Source organism: Mus musculus, chromosome 7 (genome assembly GCF_000001635.26).
Source record: "Mus musculus strain C57BL/6J chromosome 7, GRCm38.p6 C57BL/6J".
Lineage (NCBI taxonomy): Eukaryota > Metazoa > Chordata > Mammalia > Rodentia > Muridae > Mus > Mus musculus.
In genome coordinates this window covers 98,147,214-98,166,323 of record NC_000073.6, presented here as the reverse complement: position 1 = coordinate 98,166,323, position 19,110 = coordinate 98,147,214, and the positions used below count along the sequence as shown (strand labels likewise).

The 19,110-nt window shown below is 53.6% G+C and overlaps 1 protein-coding gene across 9 annotated transcripts in view; it reads left to right on the top strand.

Moving 5' to 3' along the window:
- Capn5 (calpain 5) overlaps positions 1-19,110 on the top strand; it is a 57,388-nt gene that overhangs the window by 12,623 nt on the left and 25,655 nt on the right. For 5 of the 9 annotated variants that reach the window (NM_007602.4, XM_030242034.1, XM_030242035.1 and 2 more), the window contains 2 exons: positions 4,214-4,408; positions 14,381-14,512. In NM_007602.4, the coding sequence (NP_031628.1) occupies positions 4,244-4,408; positions 14,381-14,512 (297 nt within the window). In that variant the 5' untranslated portion in view covers positions 4,214-4,243. Of the gene's footprint in view, positions 1-887; positions 1,210-1,488; positions 1,614-1,750; positions 1,848-3,981; positions 4,049-4,213; positions 4,409-14,380; positions 14,513-19,110 lie in introns of those variants that run through there. The other 4 variants (XM_030242036.1, XM_006507275.4, XM_030242037.1 and 1 more) reach the window with 4 other exon arrangements.

The window sequence follows — 19,110 nt, the reverse complement described above, 5'->3', positions numbered from 1 at the left end:
CACTGCAGATGGCCACCCCTGCCAGGTGTCAGAGCTCCACCTGAAGTGTCATTGTTTGGTTTGTTAGCATGGAATCCAGGTCTTCACACGTGTTAGCCCATGTTAGCCCATGTTAGCCCATGTTAGCCCATCACTGAGCCAGCAATGGAACCCAGCCTGGAACCCAGCCTGCACTCTGGACATGTGTGAGCTATCGTGCCACGGTGCTTGTCGCTCTAACCCTCCTAGTAGGATGTGCTGGTGACTTGCCATGGTCTTGTATGTTCTTGCTGATCTGTGAAGCCCAGCACTTCGCCTTCTATTTGCTGGATGTTTGGAGTCACTCTTTCTTTTACATTCAGCTGTTTTTGTTGTTGTTGCTTACTTAAATTTTGTTGTTATTTTATTTTATGTGTGTGGGTGTTTTGTCTGCGTGTATGTCTGTGTACCAAACATGTGCCTAGTGCTGTGGAGGTTGGAAGTAAGAATTGGGTCACCTGGAATTGGAGTTACAGATAGTTGTGAGCCACCACGTGGGTGTCCGGAACTAAACCCAGGTCCTCTGCAAGAGCACCAAGCGCTCTTAACGGCTGGGCCAGTTCTCCAGCTGTGCTATGATGGCTGCAGGCAGCCCCAGGGGTGGAGTTGCACTGCTGTTTTCTTGGGGTTGGTTCTGTGTGTGGTGTGAGGTAGGGTCAAGATCGCTCTTCTTCCACGTGAAGAGCAAGTGACCCATCATTCATTGAGACAATGGTTCTTCCCTCAGTGCACCAAGCCGTGAGTCAGGTGTCTTTTTGCCTGTGGACCGTGTAGATGCTGTTCTGCTCCATTCCACTGATCTGTTTGTCTGCCCTGGCAGTGCCTCAGTGAGCAGCACTTTAGGAGGCGCTGTCTGACTGGGGTGTGGCCTCTCGCTGGGCCTGGGCCGTTCTCGGCGCTTTGTCTGCCCCTGCTATTGGACTCGGGCTCAGCCTGTCCTCTGGTTCTTTGCCCTGCCTCCACTATTTCTTCATGTAGAGGCTTCTCTTTCTGACAAAGACTGTAGGCTGTGTGGCCTGCACAGGCCTCCAGTTAGTCCAGCCCTGGGGCCCTGTAACCCGGGCTCAGTCACAGTGCCTGAAGGGCAGGGCCATAGCCAGCTCAGCCTGGACAGTGGGGTGTGGGCCCCAGCTGGCACACAGCCATCAGGAAGGCCAGGAGGCAAACGGATGCCTGGCCCAGTGGGCAGAGGTGGGTGGCTCCAGATGGCTTGAATGCGGACTGAAAGCAACTTCCTTTAGAGCCCCACCCCCTCCTCTCTCTCGGTTTAATTTTATGTGTATGAGTGGTTTTTGGTTTGTTTTGGTTTTGTTTTCTTTCCCCTGCATGTATGCTTGGGCACCATGTGCCTCATGCCTGTGGAGGCCAGAAGAAAGCTTTGAATGGCCCGTTAGAACTGTGGACAGCCATGTGGGTGCTGGGATCTGACTCTGATTACTGAATCCCAGCCTCACTGTTGAACGTGGGGGCGCAGAGACACTTGCTGTAGGCCCTGTCCTCAGAGAGTGGGCTGGGAAAACGGACAAGGAGTATCCAAATGAGCATAATGAAACCATGAAACCGGCGCTGGCTTCCTGGGGCTCCAGATGGCCAAGGCAAGACTGAAGGGGAGGCTTGTGCAAATGCCCTGAGTTCACAGCTTGAGGGACCTACAGGAATGAAGGTCACCTGTAGGTCACCAGGGTAAAGGATTCAAGGGTGTCTGTCTGCAGGGAAATCGAAGCAGGTGGACATCAGACAGTTGGGGACGGGGCGGGGGCAGCCTGTCTTTAACATCTTGTCTCTACATCTCCACTGAATCAACAGGGCCTTGTTCAGCTCTAACCCAGGTAAGGACAGAAGTGGTCATACCTGGAGCATGGGCCTTGGGAGAGAAGCAGCTGTGTGAGTCTGGGTTTTCTGCCTTCAGAGAGAGAGAGAGGGAGAGGGAGAGGGAGAGGGAGAGGGAGAGGGAGAGGGAGAGGGAGAGGGAGAGGGAGAGGGAGAGGGAGAGGGAGAGGGAGAGAACATCTGAAGTTATGGGGAGCGGCTGCTGAGTCTCTGACACCTTGGGTACACTCTTGAATGGGTCAGAGTAGGGGGCTGAGGAGGTAAAGGCCAGGTCCCGGATCCCAGAAGAACTCCAGGAGGCCAGGGTTGGCCTGCCTGTCAAGGATGGTGTGTGTGTGTGTGTGTGTGTGTGTGTGTGTGTGTGTGTGTGTGTGAGAGAGAGAGAGAGAGACAAGTATGCCCAGGCCTCTGTTGATGGCCCACTTCCGTTTCTCCATGCCCTCCTTGCCTGCCCACCTCTGCTTCCTTTCACCCAGTAGCTCCTGGTTGCCCCATCTCTTCTTCCTGGGAGAGCAGAGCCTCCCGGTGTTGTTGACTCTATGGCCTGGAGAGCAGCCAGAAGCCTCATTTGTTATCTTGGCTGTGTGATCTCAGCTGGCTTGTTCCCCCTCTCTGGGCTCTGAAATACTGGAATCACAGTGGCTGATTTCTGGCTCCCTGATTTAATCCTTGAGGCTTAAATTGCATCCTGAGCCCAGGCTCCTAACGCCTGCAGGGCTAATGAACCTGTTTGGTGCTTGAGGGACCAGAGGCTTTCCAGCCCCCACTTTCTCTTTTCCTAAGGCTCCAAGGCGGAGGGAGGCCTAAGGCCAAGGAGACCGACCTCCTTGGGCAGAGGAGAGACCAGGGAACTTAAATGGTTGGCTTGAGTCACAGAGCAATCCTGAATGGTTACAGTGGCTGCAGATGTATTAGGAGGCATCTCCCGCCCTCAGCCGGTGGGACAATGACCCTTCTTGCTGTTTTTCTGAGTCCACATGAACTAATGTCACCTCCTCCTCCTCTTCCCTGGAGAATCCCCTGTCTTCCTTCCCTTTGGGCTGCAGCTCAGTTGAGGGTTGTGTGACATTCATTGACTAGTGAGTCACCTCAACCTGAGGCCTGGGTTCCCGCCCTCTGCTTCCACCATGAGCACATGGGTAAGGTGCCTCACCTCACAGAGCCTCAGCCCTCATTCTAAAATGGCGACAGCATGCCCACCTGGTGTTGCTCTTAACAGTGGACATGAACCTCTTACTCAATGGCTTGCACAGTGTGGGTGCCACAGAGCTGGAGTCTGTGTGGAATGAGAGGAGACTTGACCCCTCTGCTCTCCTTCCTCCACCCTCTGCCCCTGGCTAATCATAATGGCATGGTTCTCCCATCGAAGCAACCTTGCTTGTTCTCACCTTGGAGACGAAGGAAAGGGGTTCAGAGAGGCCGAGCAGCTTTTCCATGGCCACCTAGCAGATGAGTAGTTGGGTCAGAATCATTGTCTACATCAGTCCTGCTATTAAACTTTACCCAGAAACCATTCTAAGAATTCTGACTTAGTTTCCCTCGCGGGCAGCCTGAACCTCAATAAAGTAACAAGTGTTGTCTCCAGTGAGCCCCAGGATGAGTAGATTTGGAGAGGTTGAAGATGGAGTGTGAAAGACCAGACCCCTATCAACACTCCTGATGGGTGGCTGTGTCCCCAGCCCTATCCCTGTCCCCTTCCCCCCACCTGGTGCCATGTGTGTCCCTTGAACTTAGTCAGTGTACAAAGTACAGGGTGTAGGGTGGTCTCCTGACCCGTGAGGAGTGACTAGAGCTAGGAGCCTGCTCCCTCCCTACGTGTCTAGGTGCACAGAGTAGGCAGAGTGCTGAGGTGGGGACTGGGTGACAGCTGGGAGCAACCTGTGACAGGGTCCCCTCCCCCCTTTGCTGGACAGGAACGAAACCGGAAGACACCTCTGAGTTGTCCACAGCCAAGTCCTGTGGGTGTGACTCTGGCCACAAGCTCCTGAGGGTGGCCGTTTGTATGATTCAGTCCCAGAGTCTTAGGAAGGCCTGGCTAAACAAGACAGGGAGAGTGAGGTGGGAGTGGCCCGGACCAGTCCTGTTTGTCAGGCACTGGTGGCCTGAGGGCCTGGTATATTGCCTTTCAGACACTAGAAAGGAGAGAACCTCAGTTGCTGAGGCGGGTGCTTCACTCCGTGTCCTCTTTGCCCTATAGCAGGTATTAGCTGTGTGACCTTGGGCAGGCCTCCACCCCTCTCTATGCTGCCTTCCCCCTCCTGTATTATTGGAAGGCTGCTGGGAGGAGAGTACATCTGGTGGTCAGAGCTCAACAGGGACTTATGGTGCCTGTGGCTGATGGTCTTCTTGTTCGCCTCTCTTCTAGGTGCCTCCCCTTCTTGGGGACGTGGTCACCATGTTCTCCTGCGCGAAGGCCTATGAGGACCAGAACTACTCGGCGCTGAAGCGGGCCTGCCTGCGCAAGAAGGTGCTGTTCGAGGATCCCCTCTTCCCTGCCACCGACGACTCCCTTTACTATAAGGGCACCCCAGGGCCCACAGTCAGGTGGAAGCGGCCTAAGGTTAGTGTCTGGTCCTTCTGCCCGAGGAGAATGGGCCCCGATCTGACAGGCAGCCATCTGTCTGCCTGGACAGACCTCTAAGGCATGGAACCCTCATGGACCGTGGGCACTGCAGACCTCCTCCACTTTCCTTCCTGCGGTCATTTGAGATGTGTGTGCCGTGCTGTGAGTGAGTCTGTGTGCAAGTTTACTTTGCTGATTTTAAAAAGTCACACTTCCTGTATGAGTGGAAGCACATACTCTTGGGACGGGACAGCAGAGGACCAATGTCCAGCCTGTACCCTCAGTGTAGGTGGCCTTTCCAACTCCCAGCCTGCTCTAGAGTCCAAGAACTGCACGCTAAGCAGACATAGCTGTCTGACACGGCTTGGTTCTCAGTCCTGTGTGTGAGATGGGCAGAGGAGGTCTGTAGTGTGGGGTTCCTGGAGCCCGAGGGAATGCCAGGGCCCTAGAGGACACTGGCCCCGACCCATTCCAGACATCACTTCTATGCTGGTGATGGGGCAGGGGAAGCCACTGACAGGGGCCCTGCCCTATTCTCAGAGAAGGCACCTCTGGCTGCAGGGTGAGGCCAGTGGGGACAGTGTAACCACATAGAGGCTTGGGTATCAGGCTCCCTCTGGCAGTGACAAAGCAGATGGGACCTGGGCACATGAGGGAAGCACACCCACTTCTAAACCTGGCTTGTTAGTTCTGAGGGCTCTCGAGCCATGCAAACTTCTGCTTTCAGCGCAAACAGCGGTCGGATTTGTACTGCCCAGTCTCTCTGGTCCTTGGACATTTGGAGAAAAATGAAATTCCACTTCTTCCCAACAGCAGACCCTGGGCATTACCTGTCAGGGAAGGAAACTGAGGCTGAGAGAAGGGACCACACATCCAGGAGTCGGGCTCCTAGCCCCTCCCTGACTCCAGGGAGAGGGCCCTGGCTTCTTTGGCCTCAGATCTTGGGGCTTTGAGAGCCTCTGACCCTGGCTTCCTTCTCTGACCTAGTAACAGGACTTTGGCTCTACTCTCCCAAGCCCTACTGCGGTCTGCTTCATCAAGGTGTGGGGAACGAGCAGGCTCTAAAGGGCCTTTGTGAGATCCTGGTTCCCAGGAGGGAGGGTGGACACCTGAGCCTCCTCCTGCTGCCCACCCTACCCCACCCCGCCAGCACACACTGACCTTGCCCTGACCTCTTCCTAAGACTGTGGGCTGCAGTGTGGAATGGGCTTCATGAAGCCCCAGACTGAGTAGGGAAGGCTGGCGACTTGTCGCACCCCTGCGGTGTGACCCAGTGGAGTAGTGGAGTCACTGCCCTCTCAGAGCCCTTTCCCCTGTGCTCAGGAACGTTCCCTCCTCCTTCATCCTCTCTCCTTGGCTTCTGGCCAGCTGCCTTTCTAGCTGCAGCTGAAGAGGAAGGGCGAGCTGCCCACCTTGGCTAGGTCACAGCAACATGTGGTTGGCATAGATGGGGACATCAGAGTGGGGTCCTTAGGACAGTAGTCAGGCTTCAGTCATGGTCAGGAGGCAGGCTAGACCTGAGCCCACTGGGCAGAGAAGATCCCACGGGAGTGATGTGATGTGTGTGTGTGGAGGGGGCAGGGTCTACAGGGGAGGAAGCAGGGCAGCCTGGGTCAGGAGTAGGTTATCCAGCCCCTGACCATTGGATGCCCAGCCAGCTTCCTGGCCTCTGGCCAACGGTAATATAGGCCCAAGGCAGCTGTGCTTCTGATGAGTCCTATTTCCTGGGTTCTTGGGCCTGACAGACTGTTTGTAAGCAGAGCAAAAAGCCATTTTCTCTACAGCTCATTCTGGTTCCACTTTGCAGAAACCTCTCTTGGTCATTATGACGACCTCTCTGTTCTTAGAGATTCTTCTTAAATAACATCTGAGGCCCCAAGCTACTCACTGTCCCTCTCTCTTATCCTCCCTGCCTGCAGCTTCCTAGACCCCAGGCACCAAGCCTTCCTGTTCCCAGTTTCTCAGTCCCTCCAGCCTTCCTGCCTCTCTGCCTCACCCTTCCCCTTGCTCCCAAACCCCTCAGCTTCTTAGCGCCCCGAGTTTCCTGCCTCTGAGTGCCAGCCTTCCTCTCTCTCACCCTCCCCGGCTATCAGTCAGCCTCCATTCCTCATTGACTTCTTTTCTCCCCAGACGTTATGAAGAGCCTGCTTTGTAAGTCACTCAGGTTTGGCTCCAGCCTGAGGAGGCTTTCTTGAAGTGACATGTAGTCCTGAACAAAGTGTCCCCTTCTCTGGGCCACAGTTGCTCATCTTTAAGTGGGGGAGAATAATTCGTGTAGAGAAAGGTTTCTGGAAGTTGAGATACTGGAGGAGTCGGACACCCGGAAGCAGCAACAATCTACCACAACAAGCTACTGGCATCTTTCTTGCCAGCTCCATGATGGGGAGCCAGCCAGAGCTGGCCTGGTATCCTGTCGTTCACTCTGCAGGGGTGTCAGGTCTCACTCTCTTTTTGTATCCATCTTACTTCCTTCTTTCCTGTACAGGGAATATCTGCCGCCTCCCTCACTGCTGGTTAGAGGAGGCGATGTGGGTGGGGACCTCTGGGGAGCTAGGGATGTGGGCAGAAACCTCTTCTGGTTCTCAGGCTAGGGCAATCGCTGTCTAGCCCCCCCTCTTACCCCGCGCTTTCTGTCTTCCCTATGTCTGGACATCAGCTTGGGCTCTCTGGATAGAATGCATCAGGGTAGGTGGGAACCCTATGAGCATTTGTCAGTTGTGCAACTCCTAGCTTTCCTTGAGGAAGCCTGGTGCCCCACTAGGCAGCCATCTAAGGGATTTATGCTCATTTGGGAAAAGCTGCTACTCTCGAGTGCTGGCCATTTGTCCTGCTGAAGGAAGGCTTCTGCTCTGCCTAAAACTGACACTCTTGGGTGGTCCCTGTCTGCATAGAGCACCAGGGAAGGTCCTGGCATTAGAGGGGACAGAGGAGACAAGGGATGGATTCCTGAAGAAGGAGATGAGGGAGGGAGGCGGGGCAATTGCAGAGGAGACACCAGTTTCTTGATTTTTCTGTTATGTCCCAGGCAAAGTTCCTGCAGTGGCCTTTCCCTCTGCGGTCGTAGGTTCAGGAGTGGGCAGAGGGAAAGAAGGTGGTGTGCCCCACAGGTGCAGCTGTGTGCACAGCAGCACAGCTCTTACGACCCTCACCTTCCTGGTTGTGTTCCTGGCTCTGTACCAGCTGAAAACCTGAATTTCTTGTCGAGCCAGGAGGGGCGTGGCTCAGGCCCGGTCAGATCTGGACCAGCTGGTCTAACCAGCTGAGGTGACTGCAGGTTCAGAAGAAGCCAGTGACCTGGAGATGTGTTGGTCAGAGGAGCAGCGGTACCCCAGCCGTGTGTGTGTGTGTGTGTGTGTGTGTGTGTGTGTGTGTGTGTGTGTGTGTGTGTGTTTCAGTGCAGGGCTCACAGCAGGCCCTGTACAGTCTGGTCTAGGGCACTTTGTCATTCCTCCATGTTCTATTGGTAGCTTCTGTCTCCAACTTGCTTCCCTGTGCCAAATACCTCCCTCCCCAGGGAGCTCACTGGCAGGTAGAGGACTGTCTTAGTTGGGGCTTTACTGCTGTGAACAGACGCCATGACAAGGCAACTCTTATAAGGACAATGTTTAATTGGGGCTGACTTACAGGTTCAGGGGTGCAGTCCATTATCATCCATGGCAGCAGAAGGAGCTGAGAGTTCTACATCTTCATCTGAAGGCTGCTAGTGGAAGACTGGCTTCCAGGCAGCTAGGAGGAGGGTCTTGAAGCCCACACCCACGGTGACACACCTACTCCCACAGGGCCACACCTTCTAATAGTGCCACTCCCTGTGCCAAGCATACACAAACCATCACTAGGACCTACAGGCAGAGTAGGTGCCCAGTGTCTCAGGTCCAGCTTATATTTACCAAACAATCAGAACCAGGAAGAAGGAGCTGACCAAAAGAAATAGATTCATTTACAGATTTGGCCTTGCTCGCCCTGCAGAGTTACACTTCATAGTAAGAAGAAACAAAAGCCAGGACATCTGAATATGCAGATGAGTTGTCTGGCAGGAGACCTGAATATGCAGATGAGTCAGTTGTCTGACTGGTGAGACTAGGAGCTCTTTCCTGGGAGCTGCCTTATCTCTAGGGACTTTCTTCTGTAGCCAGAGGGATTTCCTGGAATAAAGAATGTTTCAGAGCCGCCATTAGAAAGCCGATGTGGGCAGGGCTGGAAGGTGCTTGGGTAGCCTGGCATCAAGGCAGGGTGTGTGTGCTCGTGTGCATGTGTGTATTTGTATATAAGTGTATGTGTGTGTGTATATAAGTGTAGGGTGTGTGTATGTGTGTGTGTGTGTGTATAAGTGTAGGGTGTGTGTATGTGTGTGTGTGTGTGTGTATATAAGTGTAGGGTGTGTGTATGTGTGTGTGTATATAAGTGTAGGGTGTGTGTATGTGTGTGTGTGTATAAGTGTAGGGTGTGTGTATGTGTGTGTGTATATAAGTGTAGGGTGTGTGTGGTGTATATATAAGTGTATAGGGCATTATATGTGTATAGGGGTGTGCATATATGTGTAGGGTGTGTGTATGTGTGTGTGTAGGATGTGTGTATAACTGTATGTGTGTATGGGTGTGTGGCGGGGAGGGCAGTTTTCCTTCTGGCTGTGGCTAGAGCCTGATTTCATCTTCAGGGCACTTGAGGGTCCTTGTCCCAAGCTCCTGCCCACTGCCTTCCCCACTTCAGCTCTGAAGATGCCACCTTCCTGACAGCCTCTCTGGTCTCATGGGTCTCATGCTGTCACAACTCCATTCTCCTGGAGGCTCAGGCCTTGCCTGCTCTTTCCAGCAGCCTGCCTGTAGTGGGGCCTGTCCCTAGCTCACTGTGGTCAGCCAGTGATTCAGGAAAGGTAAACTCTGGTCCTGAGAATCCTTGGCTTAGAGCGGTGGACAGGGCTTAGACATCTTGCCCTCCTTGGTCCTGTGGACACGCAAGGAAGGGTGATATTTCATCATTCCTAGGACCCAGCACACCTAGACAGAGGCCGTAGAGCAGACCGCCACATTTGAATCTTGGTTCATCCTGCTCTGTGGCCCTGCACAAGTGGCCTTGTTCCTCTGTCCCTTGTTGTCCTTGTCTGTGACAGAGCTACCAGTAGAACCCTGTCCTCAGGCAGGGTCCTCCTGCCCCCGCAGGGATCAGTTCTTAGAGCTGTTTTTGTGATGTTTTCTCAGAGGTAACTCAAGGTAGCGGACAAATCCCAGGTGCCATCAAAGTCGGGATGTGTCCTAGGTTAGAGCTGACCACCCTGTGAGGCTTCAGATGCAAGCAGAGTGCTCAGTGTGGCATAGAAGCTGGATTCTGGAATCCCATCTCTCCCAGACTTCTTTCCAAGGCCGGGGTGGGCATGGCAGAAGGGTGTTCTGGGACCCAGAGCCAGGCTGGTACAGCTGTGTAGTGGCAGGGAGAGCCCAGGCTGGGAGCCCAGCCAACCTCCTCTGCCCTGTCTGCTCATTCAGTTGTGCCTGACCTTGGGCATCTCTGCCTCATCTGGAGCAGGGGTCCTGTCAGTCACGGGACACTGATTGGGAGGTCCTGAGGTAGACAAGTGCCTTGATGTCATCTCCCTCTGTAGCCCTAGAGACAGCGGGTGCCCTGGCTGTGAAGCCCCTCCCCCATCCTTCCTTCTTTTGCGGGGGGGGGGGGGGGGGAAGGGTGGGGGAGTGAGGCACTGCAGAGACACCCCTCTCTCAGGCTGAAAAGCCAAGCGGGTGCAGTTGGCTGGAAGATAAGATTAGGAGGAAGCAGGGCTGCTGGAGCTCAGCTTCCGGCCTGAGCTTCCTGAGAGTGGCCATGGGGACAAGAAGCAGGCTCCCTGACTGGGTTTCTTCTGATCAAAGATAGCAGGACACAGACCAGTGCCTTGGAGGATCCACCATGCAGCTTGCCCTGGCTCCCCAGCTAGAAGTCTTCTCAGCTACTGTCCTTGGGGGAATTGCTCATCCTGGCCCTGTCATTCTGGTTTTTTGTTTTCTGGGCAGATGTGTCCCAAACACCATATCGAGATTACAGCATCCCACTTTTTTCCCCCTGCAGAGTCCCGCACCTCCTTCTGTGGAGGCCACACATAGCCCTGTAGGACCAGCATTTAAGGACTTGGTACAGAGAGGATGAGCAATGGCCTGTTTTTGCACATCTTCAGCAAGGGCATGCAGGCAGGAATTGAGTTCTGCCTTCTAGGATCTCCTGCCCTCTGCTGGCTGCCTGCGTGTGACAGCAGAGCCCAGAAACAAACGTAGTGACTCCCAAACGGGCTTCTAGCTCCCATTATGTGCTGGAGACATTGGGGTGTGGCTTTTCCTGGGGGGTGAGAGAGAGGGGGGACTGACAGATCAAGGAAAGGGCCCTGCCTTAGGCCACCCTAGGGGAACCAGTGAGTTTATGGGCTGCTCACAGGACCACTCAGGCCTTTGCCACTAGGAAGTAAACTGCTTTGTAGTGGTGGAGAGGGTCTCAGGGTGGGAGGAGAGAGGGGCTCCCAGTGTGGTGCTTCGCAGCTGTACCTGGTCCTTGCACCACGAGGGGCTGGTTTCCCATCCTCCACCCTGCAAATGCAGGAGCACAGAGGTGTTCAGACGTGTGTCCAAATCTCTGAGACATAAAGGAAAGTGTAATATAATGACATCTTTTTACAGAGGTTGGCAGGTTCTCTGAAGGTCTGCCGCATCCGGTTCAGGAAAACGCAAATTGATCTGGGGCTCATCAGTTAAGAGAATATTAAAAATCAGAGTAAAACAAACAAACAAACAAACATCAGTTAAGAGAATATTAAAAATCAAGAGTAAAACAAACAAACAAACAAACAAACGAACGAACAAACAAACACCTCCTGGGCCATACAATGTGACGGGATTCCACTGCTTGTCTGGTTGTTCCTTTTAAAGAGCAAGGATGGGGGCCACCTCTGAGTTTGATCCCTGAGGCCCATGTGAAGGTGGAAGGACCAGGGCACGCATGTGCTCCCGCACACATGCACATCAGACATGTCCACACAGGAATGATGCTAAGTTAATTAAAGACTCCACCTTATTTTGGATCTCTGTCACCCAGACTCATTTTCCATGAGCCATCTGACTTTTTATTTATTTATTTAGCTCCTCATAACCTGGCTACTGAAAGGGCTTTAGACAAAGTGATAGAGTTGAGATTTCCCACCTCAGTAGTCTCTTCATTTTTCCCAGCCACACATGGCTGCCTTTACAAGTCGGATCTCAGTGCAGGGTGAGTCCCCGCAGTACACCCACCCCTACCCTCTTACAGGAGAGAAATGTATAAGCCAAATCTGGAGTGGGTGTTAATTACAACCTACTCAGAACAAGGTTAATATCAATATTTTTCAACTTCAGGGTTCCGTTTCCTGACTCACTCGTTACTCCCACCCACCCCCATATATTCCGAGGTTGCTATGAATCAAGGTATATGTGACTCCACCATCTGTTAAAACTCAAAAATTCCGTATATCAGCGGGAAAGCAAAGAATCCACAGCTCATTGTGGGGCCTCAGGTTGCTCCGCCCAGCCCTTACTGCAGGGAATTCCCATGCCAAGTCACCCCCTTCCCCTACAGAAGTGGGTGCCCTGGGCTCACCTGCATCTCCCTAACATTCACCCCTTTGCTGAGCAGTTGTTCAGGCTTGAAGCCTTCCAGGAGTTTCCAAACACAAATTTGACTTTGGCTCATTTTTGTCCTTTAGGCAGGCTGGTTTCCTCTGGGCAGACAACTCAGCCACAGCTGCTTGTCCTGTCACTCTCAGCCAGGGTCACACAGCTGTCACCGCAGCTTCTTAACAACCCGTCCCATGTGTGCTTCTTTCAGTGACTGCGGTATTAGTCTTTAGCCAGTCCATCAGCTGTTTTGGAGGACCCCGGGGTTCCCATGTGGTGGGTCCCATACAACAAGGATACCATCCCTCACCGTATAGCATGGGTGTGCTAAGGAATGATGCTGAGTTCATTAATTTAATATCATTTAATTTAAAACTTTCAATGCTTAATTTAAAATAAAATATTAAACAAAATTAAGAATTAAAAATTAGCCGGGCGGTGGTGGCACACGCCTTTAAACCCAGCACTCGGGAGGCAAAGGCAGGCGGATTTCTGAGTTCGAGGCCAGCCTGGTCTACAGAGTGAGTTCCAGGACAGCCAGGGCTACACAGAGAAACCCTGTCTCGAAAAAAAAAAAGAATTAAAAATCAATTTAAGGGTTAAACTATTTTAACTTTTTAATTTCTTATCACATAGAGGCTTATTACCCTGGGATTTTTCCTGGGGGTGTGCCTCAGCCTGAATTTCCCTGGCCCTAGAAAGCTCAGCCTCGGTTGTAGTGTCTGAAGGCCCTCAGCTAGGGGGCGTGTCACTCCAGAATGTGTTCCTACAGATGCTCTACCCTGATCTGTCTGTGGTTCTCTCTTCTGTTTAGATGCCACTGATTTTGTGACTTTTTTCTGGCAGGTATGAAGGCATTTCTATCCACCCCTGACAGAGAGAGCAGGGGCAGATCAAAGAAAGGGTTTTGTCCAAGCCAAACTCAGAACCAGTGAGTTTGTTGGAGTTACAGGGGCAGGGGCCATTCATAGGCAGCTCCCAGGACTCTCATCCCCAGTCAACTCTTTCCTTAGGGAGCAGCAGTTACAACATCAGGACTCGGGGTGGGGAGCCTCAGGAAGATCCTGGGGTGACCTCTCAGGGTCTCTGATGCTCATGAGGCTGGTGAACACCTCCCCTGGCCCCTGCCCAAGGGAATGCAAATAGTCCCAGCTCATGGGTCACCGCAGCTGCTTCAATATGGAGATGATCTTGCCAAGCCCGGAGGGAGCAGCTCTATCACAGGCATCCATCCACTCAACCTCTCATCTGTGAAATGGGCAGAGTGCTCAGTTCTCAGGGCCAGCAGGCTTGGATCATGGTGCCAGCACTATATCTGAGTTATAACGCTGTGTCTTGGTGTGCCCGGTCCCCCACCTTCTCACCTCCTCAACTCAGCTCTGGGGGAGCTAGGCACTGATGGAGAGGAGGCTTGGGTGGGCCTGCTGAAGGCCGACACACTCACAGCTCTGGGAAGACTTAACCTGGGCAGGGAAGGGACCCCTCACACCCAGCCCTGCAGGAGCCTGGCCCACATGGAAGTATTAGGCTCTGAGGCTTCTGTGACTGTATGTAACTCCCTTAGGCTATTTGCTCTCTCAGAGATCCAGCCAGAATCTGTCTCCAGGCCCGGCAGGGTGTCAGGCCTTGTGGGAGACGGAGAGCTACAATTTCAGTTTGTGTCTCTCAGTGCAGAAGCCAAAGCGGTAAATTTCCCACCCCGCAACCGTCCCCTGGGGGCCTTTATGGGCCGCCCTGGAGAGTGAGCCAAGCTTCCAGGAACTGGGGGGAGGGCAGGACCTGAGTGCTGCCAGACTCCTCCCAGCCGCTGCCCTAGACTGGGTCCCAGCATGTCCTATGCCCCTGCAGCCATACCTTCTGGTCTCCGTAGAAAAATCCAAAGGATTTCTGGCCCATTCGAGCATCCAGGTATCCTGTGCTCTGACAAGTCCCTGTTCTTCTCTGGGCTTCCACTCCTCATCCTTAGAATACAGTAGCAACCCCGTCACCGCCCAAAGCTCTTCCCTCCTTTTGTGATCACCATGAGTCCTTTTGGAGGATTGTCACTTGACTGCACTGTGGTTGGTCTCTGGGGAGACCAGGTGGTCAGACAGGGAGATCCACGCAAGGCAAGAAGATGGTGGCCCAGGGTGCAGCACTCTGAGGTCCTTCCTCGGCCACCACTCCTCAGCACACCTTAGTGGAAAGAAGTTTCAGAAAGCTGGATTGAGGGGTCAGTTGGCCTCACCCCTGCCTTTTGTAGGGGAGGGGCTGGTAAGCCTCCACAGGGCCAGCTGTCCTTTTCCTGCCTCGGAGGAGCACCTGCTCCCTCAGTTCCTCATGTTACTCCCCTCCATCTCTGCAGGATATCTGCGACGATCCCCGGCTCTTCGTAGATGGCATCAGCTCCCATGACCTGCACCAGGGCCAGGTGGGCAACTGCTGGTTTGTGGCTGCCTGCTCATCACTGGCCTCCCGAGAGTCACTCTGGCAGAAGGTGAGGCCTGGGGACAGGAGGGTGCGGGGGGTTAATCAAATAGCCCACGGCTCTCACTACCCAACGGGTGTGGCATCAGTGAGGAGTGTGGCTTCCTGAAAGCCGGGTGTTGGCGTGGGCAGAGCATCCTAGTTGGCAGGTTGGCCTCTCCTCACCTGTTTAGCCTGGGATCCCCAAGGTGGTTTGGGTGTGTCTCTTCCTCACTACTGAAGAGCAAGCATTTGTGGGGCAGAGAATACTGTGAAATATGCACACTGCCTGTGGTATCTCGGTGTGGGGATACCACTCAGCGCTCAGTAACTGCTGGGTGGCATGGGCCAGTTGCTGTGTTTCCTGGGCTTCAATTTTCCCAGTTGTTCAGCAGGGTGTGGTCTAGACAGATCCATGTTCTGTGATCCCTGGGTTCATGATGTTGATGTTCTGGGCCAGGGGCAAAGGTTTGGGGCTTGAGGGATGGGTCCTAGACCTGCCACTTGGACCTTTGTGGCAGCACCAGCAGGAGACCTTAAATCAAGTTCTTAAATACAGTTCTTCAATGAAACACCTTCCTGGGGAGGGCAGGCTGTCTTCAGTTACATAGTGAGTTCAAGGCTAGTTCAGATGTATGAAACCCTGTCTGAAAGCCCGGGAAGACAATGAGGAGGGGGAGGAGAGAGGAGGGGGAGGAAGAGGAGGAGGAGGGGGAGGAAGAGATACTGCTTTTATAAGACTCTTGGTAGTGTGGTTCTCAGTCAGTGACCTGTATCAAAATAATTATTATTTGAACAACATAAAAGTGTTCCAGGCAGAGGAGATGGCTCAGCAGGGAAAGGTCCTTGCTCTCAAGCCCGAGTTTGGTCCATAGGACCCACGTGGTGGAGGGGTAGAATAGACCCCCCCCACACACACACACAAGTTGTCCTTTGACCTCAATATGTGCCCCCTGATACATAAGTAAATAAATAAGTACGTTTTTAAAATTAGAAAAGAAGTGTTTCCATGAAACAGGACATGGAAATAGGGTAAATGTTTCCTTGTATTCCTAGGCATCCGTTGGCCATCAGAGGGAGCTGTGTCCTTAGCCAAAGCCAAGACCTTGCACTCTGTTAACCTCTCCTGATCCTGGACAGGAGCCCCTAGCCACCCAGCACCCTAGACACCCAGTAGGTGTCCCTGTGAGCGTCACAGCAAACTCACATCGTGGGCCCTTGGTGCTCAGATAGAGTCCAGTGCTATGGCTTACAGGGATGGGAAGACCATGGTGGGCGTGCTCACAGCCTGGAGAATGAGAGAGGGTGTGTCTGTTGTGGGAATCAAGGGCCAGAGAGGATTCAGGCAGGAACCATTGTCTGGGTGGAGGACCATCCTCAAGGCTGCAGCCTCCAGCCCCTACTCTGAGGCTGGAGGGGTGCGAGGTCCTGTGTGCTGCTCCACCCTGCCCTGTAATTGCCTGTTTATCTGAGTCTCCCCTCTAGAGGTGAGCTCCCCAGGGTCATAGCTGGCCCAGTCTGCCCCTTCCTGCTGAGTCTGGTGTGGTGAGCAGAGGGGGAGCCCAGAGAGCTTATGGAAGGGCTGCGCCACCTTGAACCCAGTTCAGCCCCATGGCTCCAAAGCTGACCTTGCTGCCCCTTTCCCTGGGTGTCTGATAGTCTGGATAGACTGGAGCCTAACCAGGACTGGCTATGGGTTATCAGGCCTCCCAGACCCTGCCCCCTATTTATCTCTCAGAGGAGGTGGCCTGACTGTTGGTGGGCCTGCTTCTCATCAGTATGCAATCTCAGCCTCCTGCAGGGCTGAGTGAGTCCAGCCACAGTGGTCTCCAGGAGTTTGGCCGCAGGGGATGCTGGGCAAGGCTGGGTGCTCGAGGCTAATTACATTCTACCTCCTGTTGCTGCTGTGGTGACAGCCTCTGGTTCCTGCAAGGAGGCCCTGGGGAGCTCATTACTGTGCCTTTCATCCCCGCTGTCCCCACTGACTGGGTCCTGTTTGTTGTCACCTCTCTTGTTCTGTCCCATTGCCCTGCAGGGCCTCCCCTCTGGTTTCTCCCTGGAAGGGTAGTAGGGGAGTCGCACCCTGAACCCCCCACCCAGCTGTACGTTCCCAGTGCTGAACCTCAGATGCAGAGGTGTCATGCCTGGAACACTTCACCTTCCTCTAGGAAGCTGCTCCTTTATTACTAGACCTCAAGGTGACCTGGGGCTGGTGGGCACAGCAGTCAAAGCCAGCCAGGCTGAGTCTGTTCTGGCTGCTGGTTCCTGGCCTCATGGTGAACCTGACTTTCCCGCCCTAGGGACGAATCCTGGGGGTTTGGAAGTTCCTTCCTTGCACACTTTGGTTCCTTTCCCTCTTCCCTTGTGCATCGACCTAATCATGTGTTCTGCAAGGCACCCTCTCTTAGGGGCTCCCTGGGCTTCAGTATGCCCCCCCCCCACGTGTGCCACCCCCAACTCAGTAGTTTGTTCCCTAAGGCAGAAAGTGGAATGTGAGGTGACAAGGCCACGAGAAACCACAGTTAGGATGCAATAAAGTTAAATACTTGTCACCAGGCTCAGCTTAGGCCAAGGCTCTCCAGTGCCTGGTGCAGCTCCAAATGTGGGATGAGCCTGCTGCCCACTCTCAGCTGCCTGGGACTGAGGAGGAGCCAGCCGGTGACCATGATGCAAAGCAAGGACATATATGCGCTGGGGTTGGGGAGGGAGGCATGAGATTGACAGTCCATGTGCTGGGGGCGGGGAGTGAGGCATGAGATTGACAATCCATGTGCTGGGGGCGGGGAGTGAGGCATGAGATTGACAGTCCATGTGCTGGGGGCGGGGAGTGAGGCATGAGATTGACAGTCCATGTGCTGGGGGCGGGGAGTGAGGCATGAGATTGACTGTCCATGTGCTGGGGGGCAGGGAGTGAGGCATGAGATTGACAGTCCATGTGCTGGGGGGCGGGGAGTGAGGCATGAGATTGACAGTCCATGTGCTGGGGGCGGGGAGTGAGGCATGAGATTGACAGTCCTATGCAGTGTTAAGGAGAGTCTGGGGATGTTGAGACCAAACAACAATTTTTGTTTCCAGTTTAATTACTTCCCAGTTTTCAGGAATGGCAGCAGGAAGATCTTGAGTTCAAGGCTTGCTTGACCTACTGATTAAATTCCATTTCAATAACAAGAAAAACAACAACAAGTCGAATGTTTCCCACGTCCCAGCTCATGCCTCCGTTATGGACTGGGTCACTTAGAAGTGATGGACAAAGGACTGAAGGTATCCTGTGTGCACAGGATGTTCCAGGGACTGGAAGATGTGACGTGCACAGAAGGCCTGGGTGACTTTTACCATCCAGAGGCAGCGACATTGGGGGTCTCCATATTTCCTTCTAGTCTTTGCTGGTGCTGAGTTCTCACACACACTCCTGCAACCACAGAGGCCACTTTAGAGTGTGTGGCCTTTCTCTCCTGAGCTCCCACCGCCCTCCCGAGCTGGGTGGCTCCTCACAGGGTCTGTCCATGGCTGGCTGCACAGCTTTGTCTTTCCTCCCTCACTGCCCACAACGTACCACACAGCTCATTGCTGGCTCTTGCAGTCTGTGAGTCCCTGTCACAGCAGTCACACCCTCCACCCTAACTTCCTGCAAGGTGTACCCCTGTGCTCAGGAGTGGACCAAGCCTCCCTAGAGGTTTCATGGCTCTGATCCTCATTAGGAGAGGCTGAGCCCCTCTCCCTTCCCTCGGGATGCACGGACCCTACTTTTCCCCCTGTGAGTGTCTGCACAGATGCCAGCTTTCTCGGCCTCAGCCTCCGATGTTGCTGTCCTTGCCAGCCTGCTGTGCTGGCTTTTTGCCTGGCACAAAGTGCTTGCCACTTCTAATTTCTCAGCCTTTCTGGAGATAATTGTGTCTATGAGGTTAATCTCTGCCCTCTGCCCTTGACCCCCATAGCTCTGGTTCTTGGCATCGGCTCCGTCCATGTTGACCTTCAACCACTTACTGATGTCTCTACAGCTTGTCTAGACCTCCCCCGCCTTTTCCTGAAACGCTTCAGAGAATCTCTACTTCACCTTCTAGACCTCTGAGTCCCTTAATCACCTTTTGTCATTCATTCATTCATTCATTCATTCATTCATTCATTCATTCATTCAGCATTCCTGCCATTTATTCTGCCTTCTGAGCCCCTCTCCCTTCCCTCTGAGCATGGCAAGCCCTGTTCTCACATACCGTGACGAACAAGACAGATGTAACACCTGCCCTGTCAGGGCGTCTGGTCCACCAGAGATATCCTAGACACAGAGCAAGAGCTGGGGGCCAGCTCAGTGGGAAAGCACCTGCCTGCCTTAGGCAGAGCTTGGGCTTGTGTCCCCAGCACCCTACTCATACACACCAGTTGTCACACCACACACTCATTTGCACTTATTCACACTCACACAAACACACACACACACACACACACACACACACACACACATCACTCCCTCAGACATGGGAACAAACACACAGACACAAGCTGAGCTTGCCATGTGGCTGGGGGAGACAGGGGCTTGTTGCCTAACAGTCGGCCTCAGTCCTGGACCTTTATAGTGCTTGGAGAGAACCGACGCCCTCAGATTGCCCCCCAGCCTCACGAGTCCACACATGC